General features: G+C 48.2%; 1 protein-coding gene across 2 annotated transcripts; it reads right to left on the minus strand.

The window, feature by feature from the left end:
* Window positions 1-10: 10 nt before the first annotated feature.
* On the minus strand, window positions 11-17,898 carry LOC147341361 (zinc finger protein 75D-like). Of its 2 annotated transcripts, XR_015159601.1 has the most exons (7): window positions 17,141-17,898; window positions 11,602-12,125; window positions 10,238-10,427; window positions 9,452-9,543; window positions 8,996-9,122; window positions 3,143-3,511; window positions 11-190 (listed from the first exon to the last, which is right to left on the minus strand). XR_015159601.1 is itself a non-coding variant. In XM_086389200.1 (6 exons), the coding sequence occupies exons 1-6, from the start codon at window positions 17,190-17,192 to the stop codon at window positions 3,285-3,287; spliced, it is 1,212 nt and encodes a 403-aa protein (XP_086245326.1). In that variant the 5' UTR covers window positions 17,193-17,898; the 3' UTR covers window positions 11-3,284. The 2 variants fall into 2 exon arrangements, 1 of the variants encoding a protein (XP_086245326.1); XM_086389200.1 differs by having other exon boundaries at window positions 11-3,511.
* Window positions 17,899-18,367: the final 469 nt, after the last annotated feature.

Below are 18,367 nucleotides of genomic sequence, written 5' to 3' on the forward strand. Positions count from 1 at the left end.
GGCCTCTGTGTTTTTTTTTTATTGAACTCAAATAATTTTTTTTATTAACTTAGATAGACACAAGATTTGACAACACTGAAAACAAGAACATTTCTCTGACCAGACTGCGCTGACTGGTGGAGAGTTCATCACACACAGAAAAGGGAAAGCTGTCTTATTCAAGTTGGTGATGGCGTAGAACCTCCACTGCCTGAAAAAGAGATTGCAATTTAAATAAATAAAGTACATACAGAGGAGAGCAGCAGAGGCCTAGTGAGGAGATGAGGAAGAGGTGGGAGAGCAGCAGCAGCAGCAAACTACTCAAGATCAAAATGGTAAGAAAAATAGTGGCAGGAGCACATGCTGAGAACGTGTCCCCGCCCCTCCCACAGCCAATACCTTTGGGGGCGGACAGCCCCAGCCAGAGCCCCATGGGGAGGGGGGATTCTCTGCAGGTGATGATGGGTCTCTGAGCCTGGGGCCCCTGAATCTCCAACACACTTTCTCCACTTTAGGAAGCGGCCTCCCAGGGCCCAGGCAGCTCCAACAGAGCTGGGAGCCTGGGGAAGACAGGATGCCCGTCCCCCAGAGCACACCCACTAAACAGCTCAGCACCTTCTGCAACGCACAGCCACTCATGTGTGCATAAACACTCACACACACACATTCACACATGCACAGTGACATGTATATTCATACCCGCACACACACTCACACCCGTACCTTCACACACACACATCCGTGCACTCATCTGCACTCATACCCATACACTCATCCACATACACCCACACACACATCCCCATGCTCACACACTCAAGCCCTCATGCATGAACATGCAAATTCACACACACATCCCCACACTCACACATGCACTCAACATGCGCACTCACACACCCATTCACACACAGGCACGCACATATTAAGTAAAGACCCTCCCTAGTGCCCTCCCCAGGTCCTCTCAGGCTGGCCCAGGAAGAGGCTGCGGCTGGACATCCAGTCACCCAGAGCGTGAGATCCAAACTTGAAAAGGGCACATTTACACATCAGCCCCAAGGAGGCCCCTGGTCCTCTGCTCCTCTCCTCCCCTGCAGCCCATGTCACAGTCTCTCAGAACTCCAGGGATGCAGTCCAAAGGCTGGCAGTCTCCCGGAAGTGGTCCTGGAGGGACACAGTTGGGGTGGAGGAGGGGCCACCAGGACCAGGGGTTTCCAGGCAACTTGGCACAAGGGAGGAAGCCATCAGCGCCCTTCCATCTGTGGGAATCTGCGGGGGGCATGTGGTAGCCCGGATGCAGCCTCAGGCCTCGGGGTGAGGCAGGCAGAGCTCTTCAGCCGGGCCCTGGGTGGCTGAGAAGGGCACATGGTGTGAGGCTCAGCCCCTGTGTCCCAGGGGCAACCAGGCTGCTGTAGTTCTTAGTCCCAGGAACTGAGGACCAGGACCACGAGCAATCAGTGAGGGGGCAGATGTGGATATGGGATGGGGGTGAGGGCCAGGGCCTCTCCCGGCTCCCCTCAGTGCCGCTCCTGGTGCACCAGTCAGCAGCACAGCCAGGACCGCTGCAGGCCCATCCAGAGCAGATGCTCCTGTGTGATCCTAGCAGGAGGGGCAGCCTGGAGACAGAGACATGGGGTCATGCGTGGGTCTCAGCTCCACCCCACCCAATTGTATCCCTTCCCTCCTATTACACTCAGCCCCAGGAGCCAGCCAACACCCCCACCCAAACTGAGAGGCCTGTGCCACTCAACACCAAGGAACCCCTGGTTAAGCCTTGCATGGGGCTTGGGTTGGGGTGGGGAAGTTTGTGTGTAAGGACCTTGCTCCCCAGGGGGTTCTGGGACTCATCTCTCCTGTGACCATATCAGCTCAGACTGTCCCCCAGTTCTTGCCTGTGACTTGCTCTCACCTTCCCTGCCACGGGCCTCTCTCTCTCTCTAGATCTCTTGGGAGCCTGTGCTCCCCTCCCCCATCCCACTGTGCCAGGTCTCCCAGAGACTAGGGGGCAGGTAGGCAGTGAAGACCCAGAGGCAGGTTCAGCTCCCCCACTTCTGATCTATGTGACAAGGGCAAATGTCTCCCTTCCCAGAGCCCAGCAGGTGGGGAGAACCTGCTCCACTGGAGTGTCTCTAGCTTCATCCTTCCTTCCCCATGCCAGTACTGGATCACCAGGCCACCCCTTCCCTCGGGCTCTCCACCTGGAAAGGCCTGCCTCTCCTCGAGGGGTCAGGCTCTTCTCTTGGGTGCTCCCCAGGCAACTCTAGGGTCAGGGGTGCCCCAGGCAGGGATTTGACTCTCTGGACAAGACCATGGAAGGGGCGGTTCACCTTCTATAAAACCAGTTCCTGCAAGAAAATCATGGGGACTTGAGACCTGCCTCTTCACCCAGAGATGTCCCCGTCTCCCCAGTTGTTGCCTACCCTACAAGCCTCTTCTCCATCTGCTCTCCCACCCCGGCCTGACAGCTGCCCTCCACTCAAGGAGACCCCCACTTTCCCAAATCCTTTGGGACACAGGGGCTGCTGGAGGCTGTCCAGGACTGGAGCAGTGCATTCTGTGGCACCAGGAGGGTACTGGTAGGAGGTGGAGGGAGCGTGGCTGAGATGGGGCAGGGCTGGGAGGAACACGTCTTTCCCACTCTTCCCTGTCCCCTGATGCAAAGCTTTGGAGGGTGGAGAGGAGCAAGAGAGACAGCGGGAGCAGGCAGAGAGCAGTCCCAGAGACCTTCCAGGAGGAAGTCTTGTGAAGGGCTGAAAAAGAGACAGACCTGGGCTTGGGCCAAGAACACAACCATCCGTCCAGGCTGCCTCTCGAGGGGTGGAGGACAAGGGGGCCAGCATCTGCTCTCTTCTAGGGCTTTCTCAGGGCCTCTCCAGGGCCATTTCCCTCCATTCCCCCGTGTTCAGGTGACACTACTGGGGCCATGGGCCGAGGTGATGGGCTGATCCTCGGAGATGCCCAGGAAGTCGCCTCTCGTCCCCAAGTTGTAAATATGACAAGGTTGTCCAGAGGGTCTGCGTGCACCCTGCCTTGCCTGCTCTCGGCTCGGCAGCTTTCCAGGCTGGCTTCCACGGGTCCCTTCCTCCCCCAAGCCGCCCAGGGGCTGGATATCTAGATGCCATGGCAACAGCCTCGCTCCAGCCCGCAAGTCCAACCTCTGGCCTCCTACCTTTTCGGTCAGGGTCAATCATTCATGTTTCTAATGAAGAATTTCTTCCTTCTGCTCCCTCCTTCGGCTAAAGTGAAACAACAGGTTGGCTGCACTCAGATAATTTCCTCGAGTTTCATGGAAAGGGCCCGTTTTGAGAGTTTCAGTGCAGTTCGTCACCAGCCACGAAGTGGCTGGCGAGAGCTGGGGCTTCGGGACTGTGAGGTCGTTTCCGTACCCTGCATGTATCACCCTGATTTTCCTTGCCCACTGTTGTCTCAGCATCTTTCATTGTGGCCTTTCCTAATACTTCGCATCCTGATGGTTGTATCTCTAATGTAGGAAGAGATACAGGTGGGTCATTTCCAGTGTCATTTGTGAGCTTTAACCCTGTTGGAATAAACAGAAGAATCAGCCATCTGTTTCGCAGAACAAGAAAACTGTCGGCATGGAAGAAAAATCAATGCTGACAGCTTTTTAAAAATACAGGAACAAGGGATTTTGGGTCTAATCTGGACAAAATGGCACAGACCCATTTTTCCCTGGTCTTCCTTTCTGGGCACAACTACAAATCCATTTAAGAATGCAAGATACAATGAACAGAGAATTCTATAAAGTGGTAAGAGGAAGGCAAAATGGGTTGGGACTCCAGGACTAGAAGAGTAACACAGTAGGTATCTTACATCCCCACATCCAAAAATGTAGGCAACCCAGATCTCGTGTTTTCCAAATCTCAACTGAGCAACAGAAGGCTGCCTCAATAGGCTAACTCTATCCACAATCGGAAATGGGAAACCGTCTGACAACATCAGAACTCCAATCGGAGACATCAGATTTGTCATGCAGAACTAGCAAGATGGACCTAGCTAACCAGCCACTAGCAGCCGGCCCCAGGAAGCCTCTTCATCCCTAAGGGTCAGAGGTTCCCACTGAGAGACACTCTAGCCTAAGTAAAGATCTTCCTCATTCCTCACTCTCTGGCAGCATGAGCAGGAGCACATGGGAATCCCAGAAGTACCACATAAATCGAGGAGACCAAAATAATACCATAAAGGCTCTGAAAATTAAGCTGTCACTAGACACATATTCCACAAAGTAGAAAAGAACTTACATGCTAAACTAAAACAGAGTGACTGCCCATTAAAATATTTAAATAGGACTCAGACTCTCCTAACATAATAGACAAAATGATCAGGATACAAAAAAACAAATCACACAGCACACCCAGAACCAAAAAAAAAAAAAAAAAACCCCACAACTTGAATGAGAAAAAGCAATCTGACAAAAATGGAATCAGATTGGTAATCAAGACCAGAAAGGCAACAGAAAATTTTTAAATATATGGGGACAAATGGAAATATACTTCTTAATAATCCATGATTCAAAGAGAAAGTCTCAAGGGAAATTTAAAAATACATACTTAAATGAAAATGAAATTATATAATATAATCAAAATATGTGGAATGCAGCTATAGGAATGCTCAGAGGAAAATGTATAGCCCTAAAGGCACACAACAGAAAAGAGGAAAGCTCTCAAATAAATAATCTACGTTTCTACCTCAAGAAACTAGAAAAAAAGGAAAATAAAAATTGAAGGAATAATAAAGATCACAGCAGAAATTAAACAAAAAACTTGCTCCTCAAAAAATTAAAGGAACTGATAAACCTGTATTAACTTAGGCAAAAATGAAAGAAGATGCAAACCATCCATATCAGGAAGGAACTGGGTCTATCACTACACGTTCTGCAGCAATTAAAGAGATAATAAGGGAATACTATCAGCAACTTATGTTCACAAATGTTAAAAGTTAGGGGGAAATGGGTAAATTTCTCAAAATCTACAAACTACCAGAATTCAACCAGTGTGAAATAGATAATCTGAATAGCACTCTGAAAATTAAAACTTGAACTCATAATTAAAAAGCTGCCAAAACAGACATCTCCAGATTCATATAGTGTTACTGGAGCATTCTACAAACTATCTATACAATTAACACCACTTTTATATCATCTCTTCCAGAAAACAAGAACTATTGCCCAAATCATTTCATAAGGCCAGTAATTACCCTGATAACAAAATCACACAAAGACAGTACTCAGAAGGAAAACTACAGACTAACATCTCCCATGAACTTCAACACGAAAATCCTCAACAAAATATTGGCAAGCTGAATGTAACAGTATGTAAGCATTATATACCATGATCAAGTAGGATTTCCATATTTGAAATCAACCAACATAACCCACCATATATCAACGAGCTTTGAAAGATCATAATCCCATTGACTGACACAGAAAAGTATTTGACAAACCCTACATCCATTAACGATAAAAAAAACTCAAGAGGGACGTCCCTGGTGGACCAGTGGCTAAGACTCCACATTCCCAATATAAGCGGCCCAGGTTCAATTCCTGGTCAGGGAACTAGATACCGAAAGGACGCAACGAAGAATTTGTATGCCACAACTAAGAGTTCACACACTTCAACTAAAAAGATCCCGAGTGCTGCAATGAAGACCCAGCACAGCCAAAAATAAATAAATAAAACCCTAGGAAAGTTAAGAATTATTATCAACCTGATAAAGTATCAATAAAAACCCTGCACGAACATCACATGTAAAAGTGAAAGACATAACGTTTCCATGATAAAATTGAGAAGAAGGCAAGGATGTTTGCTCTCACCATTCGTATTCAACATTGTACCAGAAGGTGGACCTACTGCAACAAGGCAACAAATAAAGAAATAAAAAGCACTGTAGATCATGTGACTATGTATAAAAACCCCAAGAAATTTACCAAAAAAAACCTTCTTAGAACTCATAAGCAAGTTCAGTAGGGTCACAGGATAAAAGAAGAAAACATAAAATTAGAGGCAGACCTATATAAAAACACTGAACATTTGTTTTAACAAAAATTTAAAATAATACCATTTACAGTTGTGCCAATGAAAATTAAATGCTCCTGCATATACTTGGCAAACATGTAGAGGATCTGCACACTGAAAATTATAAAAAGTAGATGAACAACTATACTCCAACAAAAACATAGATAAAATAAATTTTTTTCTCTATCAAAAAGTTGGTGATGGGACTTCCCTGGTGGTCCAGTGGTTTAGAATCCACCTTCCAATGCAGGGGACTCAGGTCTGATCCCTGGTTGGGGAACTAAAATCCCACATGCCCCAGGGCAATGAAGCTAGCACCCTGCAACTAGAGAGAGCCCTCGAGCTCTAACTAGGGAGGCTGCACACCACAGTAAAGACCCAGTGTAGCCAAAATAGATAAGTAGATAACATTTTTTAAATGATGAAAGAAATCAAAGAAAACTTGAAAAACATACTGTGTTCATTGTTTGGAAAAATCAACACAGTAAAGAGATCATTCCTCCTCAAATTCCCATATAGTTTAATGTTATTTCTAGCAAAATTCCAAAAAAGTTTCTTATAGATAAGCGTATTCTAAACTTTACATGGAAAGGGACAGGCCCTAGCATAGCTTAAAATAAAATTGATCTTGACAAAAGAATAAAGTGGGAAGAAAGACTCACACATAACTCGATGGAACAAAACAGATACACAAGTATGCCCAACTGATTTTGACCAAAGTGCAAAAGCAATTCAATGGAGGAAGGCCAGCCTTTTCAATAAACAAGGCTGAAGCAACTGGACCTACACAGGCAAAAACACAAATGAGCTTCAATCTAAATTTCGTATCTTATATAGAATCTACTCAATATGAATCACAGGCTTAAATGCAAACTTAAAAAACTTTTAGGAAAAACATAGAAAATTTTAGGGATCTATGGCTTGCCCTGATAGCAAAAATACAATTGGTAAAAAGAAAAGTGAAAAATTGGGCATCAAAATAAAAAACTTACTCTGTGGAAACCCATGGGAAGAGGATAAAAAGAAAAATATACAGACTTGGGGAAACTACTTGCAAACCATATACGCTAGAAAGCACTACAATCTATACAAGAACTCTCAAAATTCAACAGTTAAAAAACAACCAAATGAAAACCATGGCAAAGGCCGTTTCACTGAAGATAATATAAAGATGGCAAATAAGCACATGAAAAACTACATCATCATCAGCTATTAGCAAAATGCAAGTCCAAGCCACAATGAGATAACATTACATACTTAACAGAAAGCCAAAAAAATTTTTAAATGGTAATACTATTAAACAATGGCAAGAATGTGGAGAAAGGATCACATCCATTGCTGGCTAGGAAGGTCAAATGATGCAGCCACTCTGAAAACCAGTTTAGCATTCAACATCTAATTACCATACGAAATGGCAATTTCACTCTTTCACTCTCTATCCCAGAGAAACGCAAACTTACCATCTCTACACAAAATTCTGTACAGGAATGTTCATGGCAGCTTTATTCACAATAGCCCCAGACTGAAGACAGCAAAAATATCTTTCAATGGTTTATCAATATTACAGAACACTTCTCAGCAGTAAAAATGAATGAACTACTGATACACACAATAACTTAGATGAATTTCTAGGGAATTATTGTGAAGGGGAAAAGTTAATCTCCCAAAGCTCTATTTTTGAAATGACAAAATTTTTAAAAACTGTAAGCAGATCAGTGGTTGGCACAGGTTGGTGACGAGGTAGGGTGTGGGAGGGAAGGGTGTGTTGTTGTATTGATAAAAGGGCAACAGGAAGGATCCTTGTGGTAATGGATCTGCATTGGAGTGGTGAATATACAAACCTCCACGTGATCAAATCTTATATAACTAAATACATACACACCCACCAATGAATACAAGGAAAATGAAAGTACGAATAAGGTCAGTGGACTGTACCCACTTTATTATCCTGGTTGTGACATCATGTACGTTTGCAAAAGTTATCACTGAGGAAAATGGGTAAAGCGTATATGGGTTCTTTGAATTACATTTTAAATATGCATGTGAATCTACAAGTCAGTCAATAAAGAGGTTAATTTTTAAAAATATAGAGGAACAAAATCTTAAAATTGTTAAGCCCTTATAAAGGCTCCTATTAAGGAATTTTCTCCTCTTCCTATATGTACGTTTACCTCAAAGAGACTCTCCAAGAATGTCCTCGAACTCTTAGGGACGTTGGGTCTATGGTTCTTGCCCTTGTGCTAAACAGATCACTTTGGGTTTAGGGTGCAATGATAACGCTCTGAGAATAAAACTTGGAGGTCATGGACTGCCATCTAAATTCCAGGCTGTTTTCAGAAAAAGTGAATAACTCTCTATACTTTTGTTTACTCCAAACATTTAAATGGGCAGAATCTTAAACTCAGTATCTTCTTTATATTCTACCGTGGCTGTGGCTGGATGTGCAATGAGGAAGCTAGGAACTAACCCTAAGGACACATGGAAACGTCGTGGGACAGGAGTCCCGTGGTATTCCAGCAGACCTGGTTAGAGATGAGGCGGCGGAGACCAGGATGGTAAGAGCAGAAGAGGTTGAGACATGGTTGTATTCAGGAGCTATTTTGAAGACAGAGTTAAGAGTACTTGCTCCCTGATTGGCTGGGGGGTAGGGGATAACAAAAGGACTGGAAAAAAGGATAACTGAGAGTTTTGGGGCCTGAACAACTGGGTAAACTGTGCTTTCTACTGACATGGAAAAGATCTGGCAAGAGTGGGCTTGCAGGGTAGGGCAAGAGTATGATAGATCAAGCAGTCTACTTAGGAGAAAGAGGTGTATCTGTAAAAAGCTCTCCAGGTGATCTGGATCTGCCTTCCCTCTCCCCTCACACCATCAAGCTGAGAACCAACCCACTGCTGGGACACTGGGACACTCTCACAGGTGTGCATTTTCCATGAACTGAGGATGTAACAGATTGCTCAATTGCTGTACAAAGGAAAGGAAGACTCTTTACCTACAGAGGCGACATCCTCATAGAGTTCCTGCATTACATCAAGGTAGAGGGTCTTCTCATCAGGGGTCATTATTTTCCATTCTTCCTCGGAAAAATACAAGGCCACATCTGCAAATGTCAATGGACTCTAGAGAAGAGAGTAAGTTGTAGTTCAGTACTCGCTACAACAGAAACCGTCCTATCACTCATTTCTGAATTACATGGGAGGCCAGTTACCAAAAAAGTTAAGAGAAGATTCAAGGGAAAAGGAGTGAGATGACAGGAAAGGTGCCCAAGAGATCAGTACACGGCTTGGGAGGTGCCCAATCCCACAGCGCCAATCCTAGTTGCCTAGGGAACACCCAGGGCTAATGTGCCTCAGAGCATCTGCTGTGTAAGGCAGGATCATGGGCAGCAGAGAAAAGCAGACAAGGCCACATTCAGGCTGCCTGAAAACGCTTGTAAAGTACAGCTCACCTGGGACTTAGGCAAGGTGAGCTTAGATGTCAACTTCCAGCTTGGGGTGCTTTTCTCCTCAGAAAAGGTTGGACTCTCTTCAGCAGGCACAGCTGTGGGGAAGGAGCCAGAAAAAAAAATATTTTCTGTTTATGAATACCCCAAACCAACTTCTACAGTTTAGGACTCCTTCAGTAAAGACAGCTCACCTTCACGTATGTGTGTGCACACGTGAGCTCACACATGTGCACCAGAAGTGGCCTTCTCATAAATTAGAACCAAAAAGCCACCACTCCATAGAACTGGTTCCCAGTTTTCATTAAATGAAAGGAAATCCACTGCTTTTCCTCTCATTAAAGAAAATGTTCACTGAGCTAGGCAAGCATTAGAGGTGTTTGAAAATTAAAACCTTGGTGGGAAACATGGGAGATTTCTTTTATCACTTTTTTCCTGGTGTACAATTCTCTTCCCATTCTGCCACTGACAGCCCATTTCTGATCCCAATTTCTCCTCTAACTTCTAATGGTGAGATGACCCCCCTGCCTTGTCCCTGCTCTACCTTCTTCTCCCCTCTCAAATTTCTATAGAGAAAGGTCCACATTGTGAATACCAGGGTTCTGTGGTTTGGATGCTTCTGTACCCCAGAATGGCCTTCACCTTCACCCACCACGGACCTACTGTACTCCCACTAGACAGTCATCCTAACTGAAAGCATGACTGGGCACCTGGAAAATTCCCATGCAATGCTCCCTGAACCAATTACTATCACAGCTCCCAGGAGAAGATAATTATGATGAAACTCCTCACCTCCTTTATCCACAGGCTGGCTTTCTTTGTGAGTATTCCAGCGCGGCTCCTGCAGTACCTGGTATATATTCGAACATTCTTCCTGGAACACACCCATTGGTTGGGGCTCTGCTGGCTTCCACTTAAAGCCTGGGGCCACTGCTGTTCCTCCCAAGAGCACTGTGTCATTTCCCAGTTGATGGGTTGTGACCTAAAAATAACCCCCATCCTCATTAGAAAAGAGCTTTTGGTTTTGGGGTGGTGATGGAAGAACAAACAAGAGTAGAGTCCAGGTTTGGGGAGTGTGTAAGGAAATTTTTAAAAATGAAGAGATATTGCGCCATGATTTTCTCACAAGGAACTGTACACATGATCTGGGAAAATCAGATTAAAATGAGAGAAGCTATGACTTGCTTGCCTCCACACCTCCTTGGACAGCCACAGCTCAGGCCAAGAGCAGGGTAGGGGTAGGCTGCCTGTTCTCTCACTGCCTCCAATCTCTTGCTTTCTAGACTTGGATCCTTGATTTAGTGAACTTTTATTTTCTAGTTTCCTCTAAAGAATAAGAAAATGAATAAAAGAGGGTTTTCTGTCAGTTGGATTCTCCAATCCTCCCACGTCCAGGGAACAATTTCATGGAGAAAGGGGATGCAGCGGAGGAAAAAATGGGGGAAGAGCTGGATTCAACTTTCCGCCATACACTTCAGGTGTATAAGACACTTGTGCTCCTCAAGGCGGGGCTCTCAAGGACAAGTATGCTGCCATCTCCCCAGGGCAGACCTGGTTACCCACTCACCAGCAAAGCCAAGGCAAAGCATGAAGGCAGGCCATGGAGACGCTTTTCTCCTGGCCCTGAGATGTGTGTTCCCAGCCCAGAGAGCACCACCCCTCAGCATTCAGATTTTCTCCATTTTACTGTTAGCTTTTTTCTTCTTTCTGATCCTTGTTTCCCTTTTCTCTTTCCATTTCTTCTCTTTCTTTGCAGTCTCCCCAGAAAGGTTTGATTTATACTTTGGCTGCTACCCTCTCCTGCCTTTGACCTTTAAAACCCTGCATTTGGAGGTTTTTTCTCCCTTCCTAGCATTTTCTTGCCTTTTATTTCTTGGCTGCTAAGTCCTGTCTCCTTGGCCATGCTAGGCCAGGCCCACCACCTTCAATTCACCCTGGCCCTAAAGAGGGCAAAATGCATTTCTTTTTTTAAGGCCAGGAAAAGACTCTCAGGAACTCCCCAACCTGGAAGCTGTCACTGCAAGCCTGTGATTTCAGATTGCACTTAGTTATTCTAAAGGAACAACAGAAGAGTGACTTAATCCATCTCATTCTCCAATTATTGACCCCACTTTCACCCTCTTTCACAGTGTACATGTAAGAATCTTTCTGCTCACCTCATTGCTTATTCCACCAGATTCTCTCTGAAAGCGGTCTACCAGGGCCACAGCCTCTTTGACGTTCTGTGGATGATACTTCTGCACCCAGTTCTGGATATGACTGGGCAGAACGTCCAGGAACTGCTCCAGCACCAGCAATTCCAAGATTTGCTCTTTTGAGTGGATCTCTGGCCTCAGCCACTGAGAGCATAATTCCTGCAGTTGGCTGACAGCCTCATACGGTCCAGGTGTGTCATGGTAACAGAAGCTCCGGAAGTGCTGGCGAGCACTCTCAGGATGAAGACTGCCCATCTGTGGGCTGGATTTCTTACTCTTATTGGAACTCTCTTTCACAGACCTCTTAGTCCCCTGTAAAACCTCCACATGTGGGTACAAGCATGCAGGCGCCTTCACAGGGCTCATCATTATTTGCTCTGGGAACAGCTTTTCTTCTATTTGTGACATCCTCCTGGGCCACCTGATAACTGAGGCCTTGTCAGCTTTGGTACAAAACCAATGAGTGGATCTTCTCCCCAAGGGCACTGAGAGAGGGGAGGAAAAAAAAAGTACACATCAAGAAGAAAGCCACATGACGCACATTTACTTACTTATCAGAGAAGAAGAACAGAAAGTTATCAGAAGAGGAGGAACAGAAAGTAACCGTTCTGCCTCCTCTTTAAAATTAACTGCCTCTCCTGAAGGCTCAAGACTCAGGACATGTTTTCAACCTTTCCTCTGTTACCCAACTTTGAAACAAATATACAACTCTGGAAAGACAAATGTTAGTTCATCACTTTTTCTTTAAGGTTGAGGGATGCAAAAACTTACATGCATTTGCTAAAAGGAGCTTTGAGGTTATCCAATACTTAATCTGTGCACTTCCTGTCCCACCTTTATAAAGGGGGGTATTTTACTTTCTCTACATTTTAATAGATCATTCCAGTTTCTTATCCTCAGTGAGATGAGGGACAACTGCTCTGTCCCTTCATCTTCTTATGCAGACTGATTCCTTTGCTTCATGGAACATCTAGATTCTCTTTTACATCATACTAATACTTGAAGGGAAACTGAGACACCCAGATCAGAAAAAAATTAGAGAAAAAGTAACCTTATTCCTTTCAGCAAGTTTCCCCCACTAAGCTATTAGAAGGCATTAACACTGCTTCTTTAGCACCTCCTGGGAACACATACGAATGTCACAGTGCCCCTTGTTGAGAGAAGGCAAAGGCACCCCACTCCAGTACTCTTGCCTGGAGAATGCCAGGGAGGGGGGAGCCTGGTAGGCTGCCGTCCATGGGGTCTCACAGAGTCGGACACCACTGAAGCGACTTAGCAGCAGCAGCAGCAGAAGCCACTTTCTACCTGTGTATGAAAATCTCTGCTCACTTTACTAGAAAAACTGACAGCTGGCTTTGTTTGCAAGATATCCAAACGTCACACTCTTAAAAACAAAAACACACACACACAGACAAACGGAGAAACAGGGACGATTAAGGTTCTTCGGAAACAAGAAAGGTCCTACAAAACGTAACCCTTGTCTTGACTTGACATTTCCTCAGGGTCATAAGGGATTTATAAGCAAGGCTGACGATGGCCTTGAGAGTCTGATTTTCTCAGAGATGACCCAAGAGAAACAGCAACAAAGCTCTTTCAAGGAAGCCACAGGTGTTCAAAGAAATGGCTCGAGAAGTACAGGGACACTGCCTGCATTTCTCTGTCAGCAGAAACTAATGTCTTGGAGGCTGAAATGACCTCTTTCTCGGAGCTTCCCTGCTAGCTCAGTTCCGCCTGCAACGAAGGAGACCTCAGTTCGATTCCTAGGCCGGGAAGATCTGCTGGAGAAGGGACAGGCTACCCACTCCAGTATTCTGGGGACTTCCCCCTTGTGGCTCAGGTGGTAAAGAATCCGCCCACAATGTGGGAGACCTAGGTTCGACCCCTGGGTTGGGAAGATCCCCTGGAGACGGGAAACGCTACAGTTTCCCCAGTGTTCTGGCCTGGAGAATTCCACGGACTGCATTCGACAAGAGTTGGACACAACTGCGCGACTTCCAAATTCACCAGTAATATGCGCATAAGCCAGCAGAAACGGGCAAGTTTCGCTGGGTGCACTGGTAGGCCTTTCCGCCCTACGGCTCACTTACACCTTCGGGGTCCAAAGTACCAAAAGCTCTCCACACACCAGCAGCCTCCGAGTCTACTTCAGCAGCAACCCTGGGTTTTGTTTCCACACGGTGTACAAGAGTTTGCTTCCGGAGGTTAGATGTGACTGTAGGTGCCTGCCTGAGTACCGGCCTCCTCGAGAACAGGTGTCGCTGGGTCTCAGACCCACCCGCCGCCTGGCAAAGAAGCCACAGCGACATCGAAAAGGCCGCCCGCCCCGGCTAACTTCCGCCCTTCCCCCCACCCCCGCCGGCTCGTGAGGTATCTCTAAGGGTACGGCTCGTGATTTCTCGAGGCTCTCTGGACCAAAGCCCCAAGGAAAATCAGCTTCTCGATTACCTCCACCCAGCTCTGGCTTCCGTGGACGCCAATTCCCTCTTCCTGGGCTCGGCTATCGAGTCACCACACCTCACGCCGTCGCGGGGAGGCAGGCAGGTGCCGGTTCCCGCGCCCCCGGGGGCGGTGCCGGGAAGGCGCGAGGCGCCGGGCGCGCACGGACCTTGGGAGTTCAGTCCCCGGCGTGACCCCTCTAGCGCCTCGAGACCGTACCCCGGCTCGCCATTCTGGGGTCTCGTGCTGTGGGCCGGGCGCCCACTGGAAAAGAAAGGATGGCTTCCGGTGGCTGCGTGATAGCCACGCCTATCACCACTACCCGCCCCCCCAAACCTGCGTAGGCGCGCACACGCGAGTCAGGAAGCCTCCCGCAGGTCCGCCCCATCCTGGGGTCAGCCCCGGATGCAGAAGAAAAGGATAGTTCAGGTCACCGAGTCTCGGGCTCACGGGAGTCCTAGCGGCGCCGCGAAGTAGGTTGTCTCCTGCGAGTGTCCGAAATCTCGGACCACCCCCCCCCCCCCCCCGCGCCGACTTGCTGCGTGTCTTGCGTCCAGATTACGGCCGAATCCCGTTCCAACAGCCGGTGGCCTTTTCTACTGGGAAGTTCGCCTGGCTAGGACCCCTATCTCCGAAAGTCATCACTAGGATTGTCCCGGGGACTCGAGTTAAGAGGCTTTTGGTCCTCCTGGCCAGACCCCTCGCTGGATCAGGAGCAGCAGTCCCTGATATTTTTAAAATCCTTTTCTGGTTTGCAGGCACGTGCTTCCCAACTATTACTGTATATTCTTGTTGCTGCTGCTGCTGCCGCCGCCGCCCAGTCGCTTGAGTCGTGTCCGACTGTGTGTGACCCCATGGACAGCAGCCCACCAGGCTCCCCCGGTCCCTGGGAGTCTCCAGGCTAGAACACTGGAGTGGGTTGCCATTTTCTTCTCCAACGCATGCAAGTGAAAAGTGAAAGTGAAGTCGCTCAGTCGTGTCCGACCCTCAGCGACCCCACGGACTGCAGCCTTCCAGGCTCCTCCGTCCATGGGATTTTCCAGGCAAGAGTACTGGAGTGGGGTGCCATGGCCTTCTCCGTTATTCTTGTTAGGTAGGTTTGAACCTCGTGGTGTCCCTTCCGTTTACATTTCTCTTTGACGTATAAAGAAATTCAGATACAGGACGGGGCGTCTGCAGAGTCACGTGGATTACAGGTGGCAGATTTTAGACCAATTGTAGGTCTCCTGTTGTCATACCCCATGCTTTTGCTACTGTATTATGCGTCCCTGAAGGACAGGACTCTTGTTTCATCTTACACGTCCTGTAGTGCTTAGCATAGTTCTTTGGAGAAGGCATCTTTCTAAGAACCCGGATATTTCAGGTTGTCAGTTTCTCCAAATTTTCATCGTTTACTTAAGTATTGAGCCATTTGGCGGAGAAGGCAGTGGCACCCCACTCCAGTACTCTTGCCTGGAGAATCCCAGGGAGGGGGGAGCCTGGTGGGCTGCTGTCCATGGGGTCCCACAGAGTCGGACACCACTGAAGCGACTTAGCAGCAGCAGCAGCCCCTTTCTACCTGTGTATGAAATTTTCTGCTCACTTTACTAGAAAAACTGACAGCTGGCTTTGTTTCCAAGATATCCAAACGTCACACTCTTAAAAACAAAAACACACACACACAGACAAACGGAGAAACAGGGACGATTAAGGTTCTTCTGAAACAAGAAAGGTCCTACAAAAGGTAACCCTTGTCTTGACTTGACATTTCCTCAGGGTCATAAGAGATTTTTAAGGAAGGCTGACAATGGCCTTGAGAGTCTCATTTTCTCAGAGGTGACCCAAGAGAAACAACAACAAGGCTCTTTCAAGGAAGCCACAGGTGTTCAAAGAAATGGCTCGAGAGGTACAGGGACACTGCCTGCATTTCTCTGTCACAAAAACTAATGTCTCGGAGGCTGAAATGACCTCTTTCTCGGAGCTTCCCTGCTAGCTCAGTTTTAGTAAAGAATCCACCTGCAACGCAACGCAGGAGACCCCAGGTCGATTCCTAGGCCGGGAAGATCTACTGGAGAAGGGATAGGCTACCCACTCCAGTATTCTGGGGACTTCCCCCTTGTGGCTCAGGTGGTAAACAATCCGCCCACAATGTGGGAGACCTAGGTTCGACCCCTGGGTTGGGAAGATCCCCTGGAGACGGGAAACGCTACCCACTCCAGTGTTCTGGCCTGGAGAATTCCATGGACTGTATGCGCAAAAGAGTTGGACACAACTGCGCGACTTTCAAATTCACCAGTAATATGCGCATAAGCCAGCAGAAACGGGCAAGTTTCGCTGGGTGCACTGGTAGGCCTTTCCGCCCTATGGCTCACCTACACCTTCTGGGTCCAAAGTACCAAAAGCTCTCCACACACCAGCAGCCTCCGAGTCTACTTCAGCAGCAACCCTGGGTTTTGTTTCCACACGGTGTACAAGAGTTTGCTTCCGGAGGTTAGATATGACTGCAGGTGCCTGCCTGAGTACCGGCCTCCTCGAGAACAGGTGTCGCCGGGTCTCAGACCCACCCGCCGCCCGGCAAAGAAGCCACAGCGACATCGAAAAGGCCGCCCGCCCCGGCTAACTTCCGCCCTTCCCCCCACCCCCGCCGGCTCGTGAGGTATCTCTAAGGGTACGGCTCGTGATTTCTCGAGGCTCTCCTGACCAAACCCCCAAGAAAAATCAGCTTCTCGATTACCTCCACCCAGCTCTGGCTTCCGTGGACGCCAATTCCCTCTTCCTGGGCTATGAAGTCACCACACCTCACGCCGTCGCGGGGAGGCAGGCAGGTCCGGGTTCCCGCGCCCCCGGGGGCGGTGCCGGGAAGGCGCGAGGCGCCGGGCGCGCGCGGACCTTGGGTTTCAGTCCCCGGCGTGACCCCTCTAGCGCCTCGAGACGGTACCCAGGCTCGCCATTCTGGGGTCTCGTGCTGTGGGCCGGGCGCCCACCGGAAAAGAAAGGATGGCTTCCTGTGGCTGCGTGATAGCCACGCCCATCACCAACTCCCCCCCACACACACACCAGCCCCTCCACCCCCTCCCCCCCAAACCTGCGTAGGCGTGCACACGCGAGTCAGGAAGCCTCCCGCAGGTCCGCCCCATCCTGGGGTCAGCCCCGGCTGCACAAATAAAGGACAGTTCAGGTCACGGAGTCTCGGGCTCACGGGAGTCCTAGCGGCGCCGCGAAGTAGGTTGTCTCCTGCGAGCGTCCGAGATCTCGGACCACCCCCCCCCGCCCCGACTTGCTGCGTGTCTTGCGTCCAGATTACTGCCGAATCCCGTTCCAACAGCCGGTGGCCTTTTCTACTGGGAAGTTCGCCTGGCTAGGACCCCTATCTCCGAAAGTCATCACTAGGATTGTCCCGGGGACTCGAGTTAAGAGGCTTTTGGTCCTCCTGGCCAGACCCCTCGCTGGATCAGGAGCAGCAGTCCCTGATATTTTTAAAATCCTTTTCTGGTTTGCAGGCACGTGCTTCCTTCCCAACTATTATTGTTTATTCTTGTTGCTGCTGCTCCTGCCGCCGCCCAGTCGCTTGAGTCGTGTCCGACTGTGTGTGACCCCATGGACAGCAGCCCACCAGGCTCCCCCGGTCCCTGGAAGTCTCCAGGCAAGAACACTGGAGTGGGTTGCCATTTTCTTCTCCAACGCATGCAAGTGAAAAGTGAAAGTGAAGTCGCTCAGTCGTGTCCGACCCTCAGCGACCCCACGGACTGCAGCCTTCCAGGCTCCTCCGTCCATGGGATTTTCCAGGCAAGAGTACTGGAGTGGGGTGCCATGGCCTTCTCCGTTATTCTTGTTAGGTAGGTTTGAACCTCGTGGTGTCCCTTCCGTTTACATTTCTCTTTGACGTATAAAGAAATTCAGATACAGGACGGGGCGTCTGCAGAGTCACGTTGGATTACAGGCGGCAGATTTTAGACCAATTGTAGGTCTCCTGTTGCCATACCCCATGCTTTTGCTACTGTATTATGCGTCCCTGAAGGACAGGACTCTTGTTTCATCTTACACGTCCTGTAGTGCTTAGCATAGTTCTTTGGAGAAGGCATCTTTCTAAGAACCCGGATATCTCAGGTTGTCAGTGTCTCCAAATTTTCATCGTTTACTTAAGTATTGAGCCATTTGGGGGAGAAGGCAATGGCACCCCACTCCAGTACTCTTGCCTGGAAAATCCCATGGATGGAGCAGCCTGGTAGCTGCAGTCCATGGGGTCGTTAAGAGTCAGAGAAGACTGAGTGACTTCACTTTCACTTTTCACTTTCCTGTATTGGAGAAGGAA

Source organism: Bos grunniens, chromosome X (assembly GCF_055505025.1).
Source record: "Bos grunniens cultivar Pamir isolate PY7600 chromosome X, Bosgru_T2T1.0, whole genome shotgun sequence".
NCBI classification, from domain to species: Eukaryota; Metazoa; Chordata; class Mammalia; order Artiodactyla; family Bovidae; genus Bos; species Bos grunniens.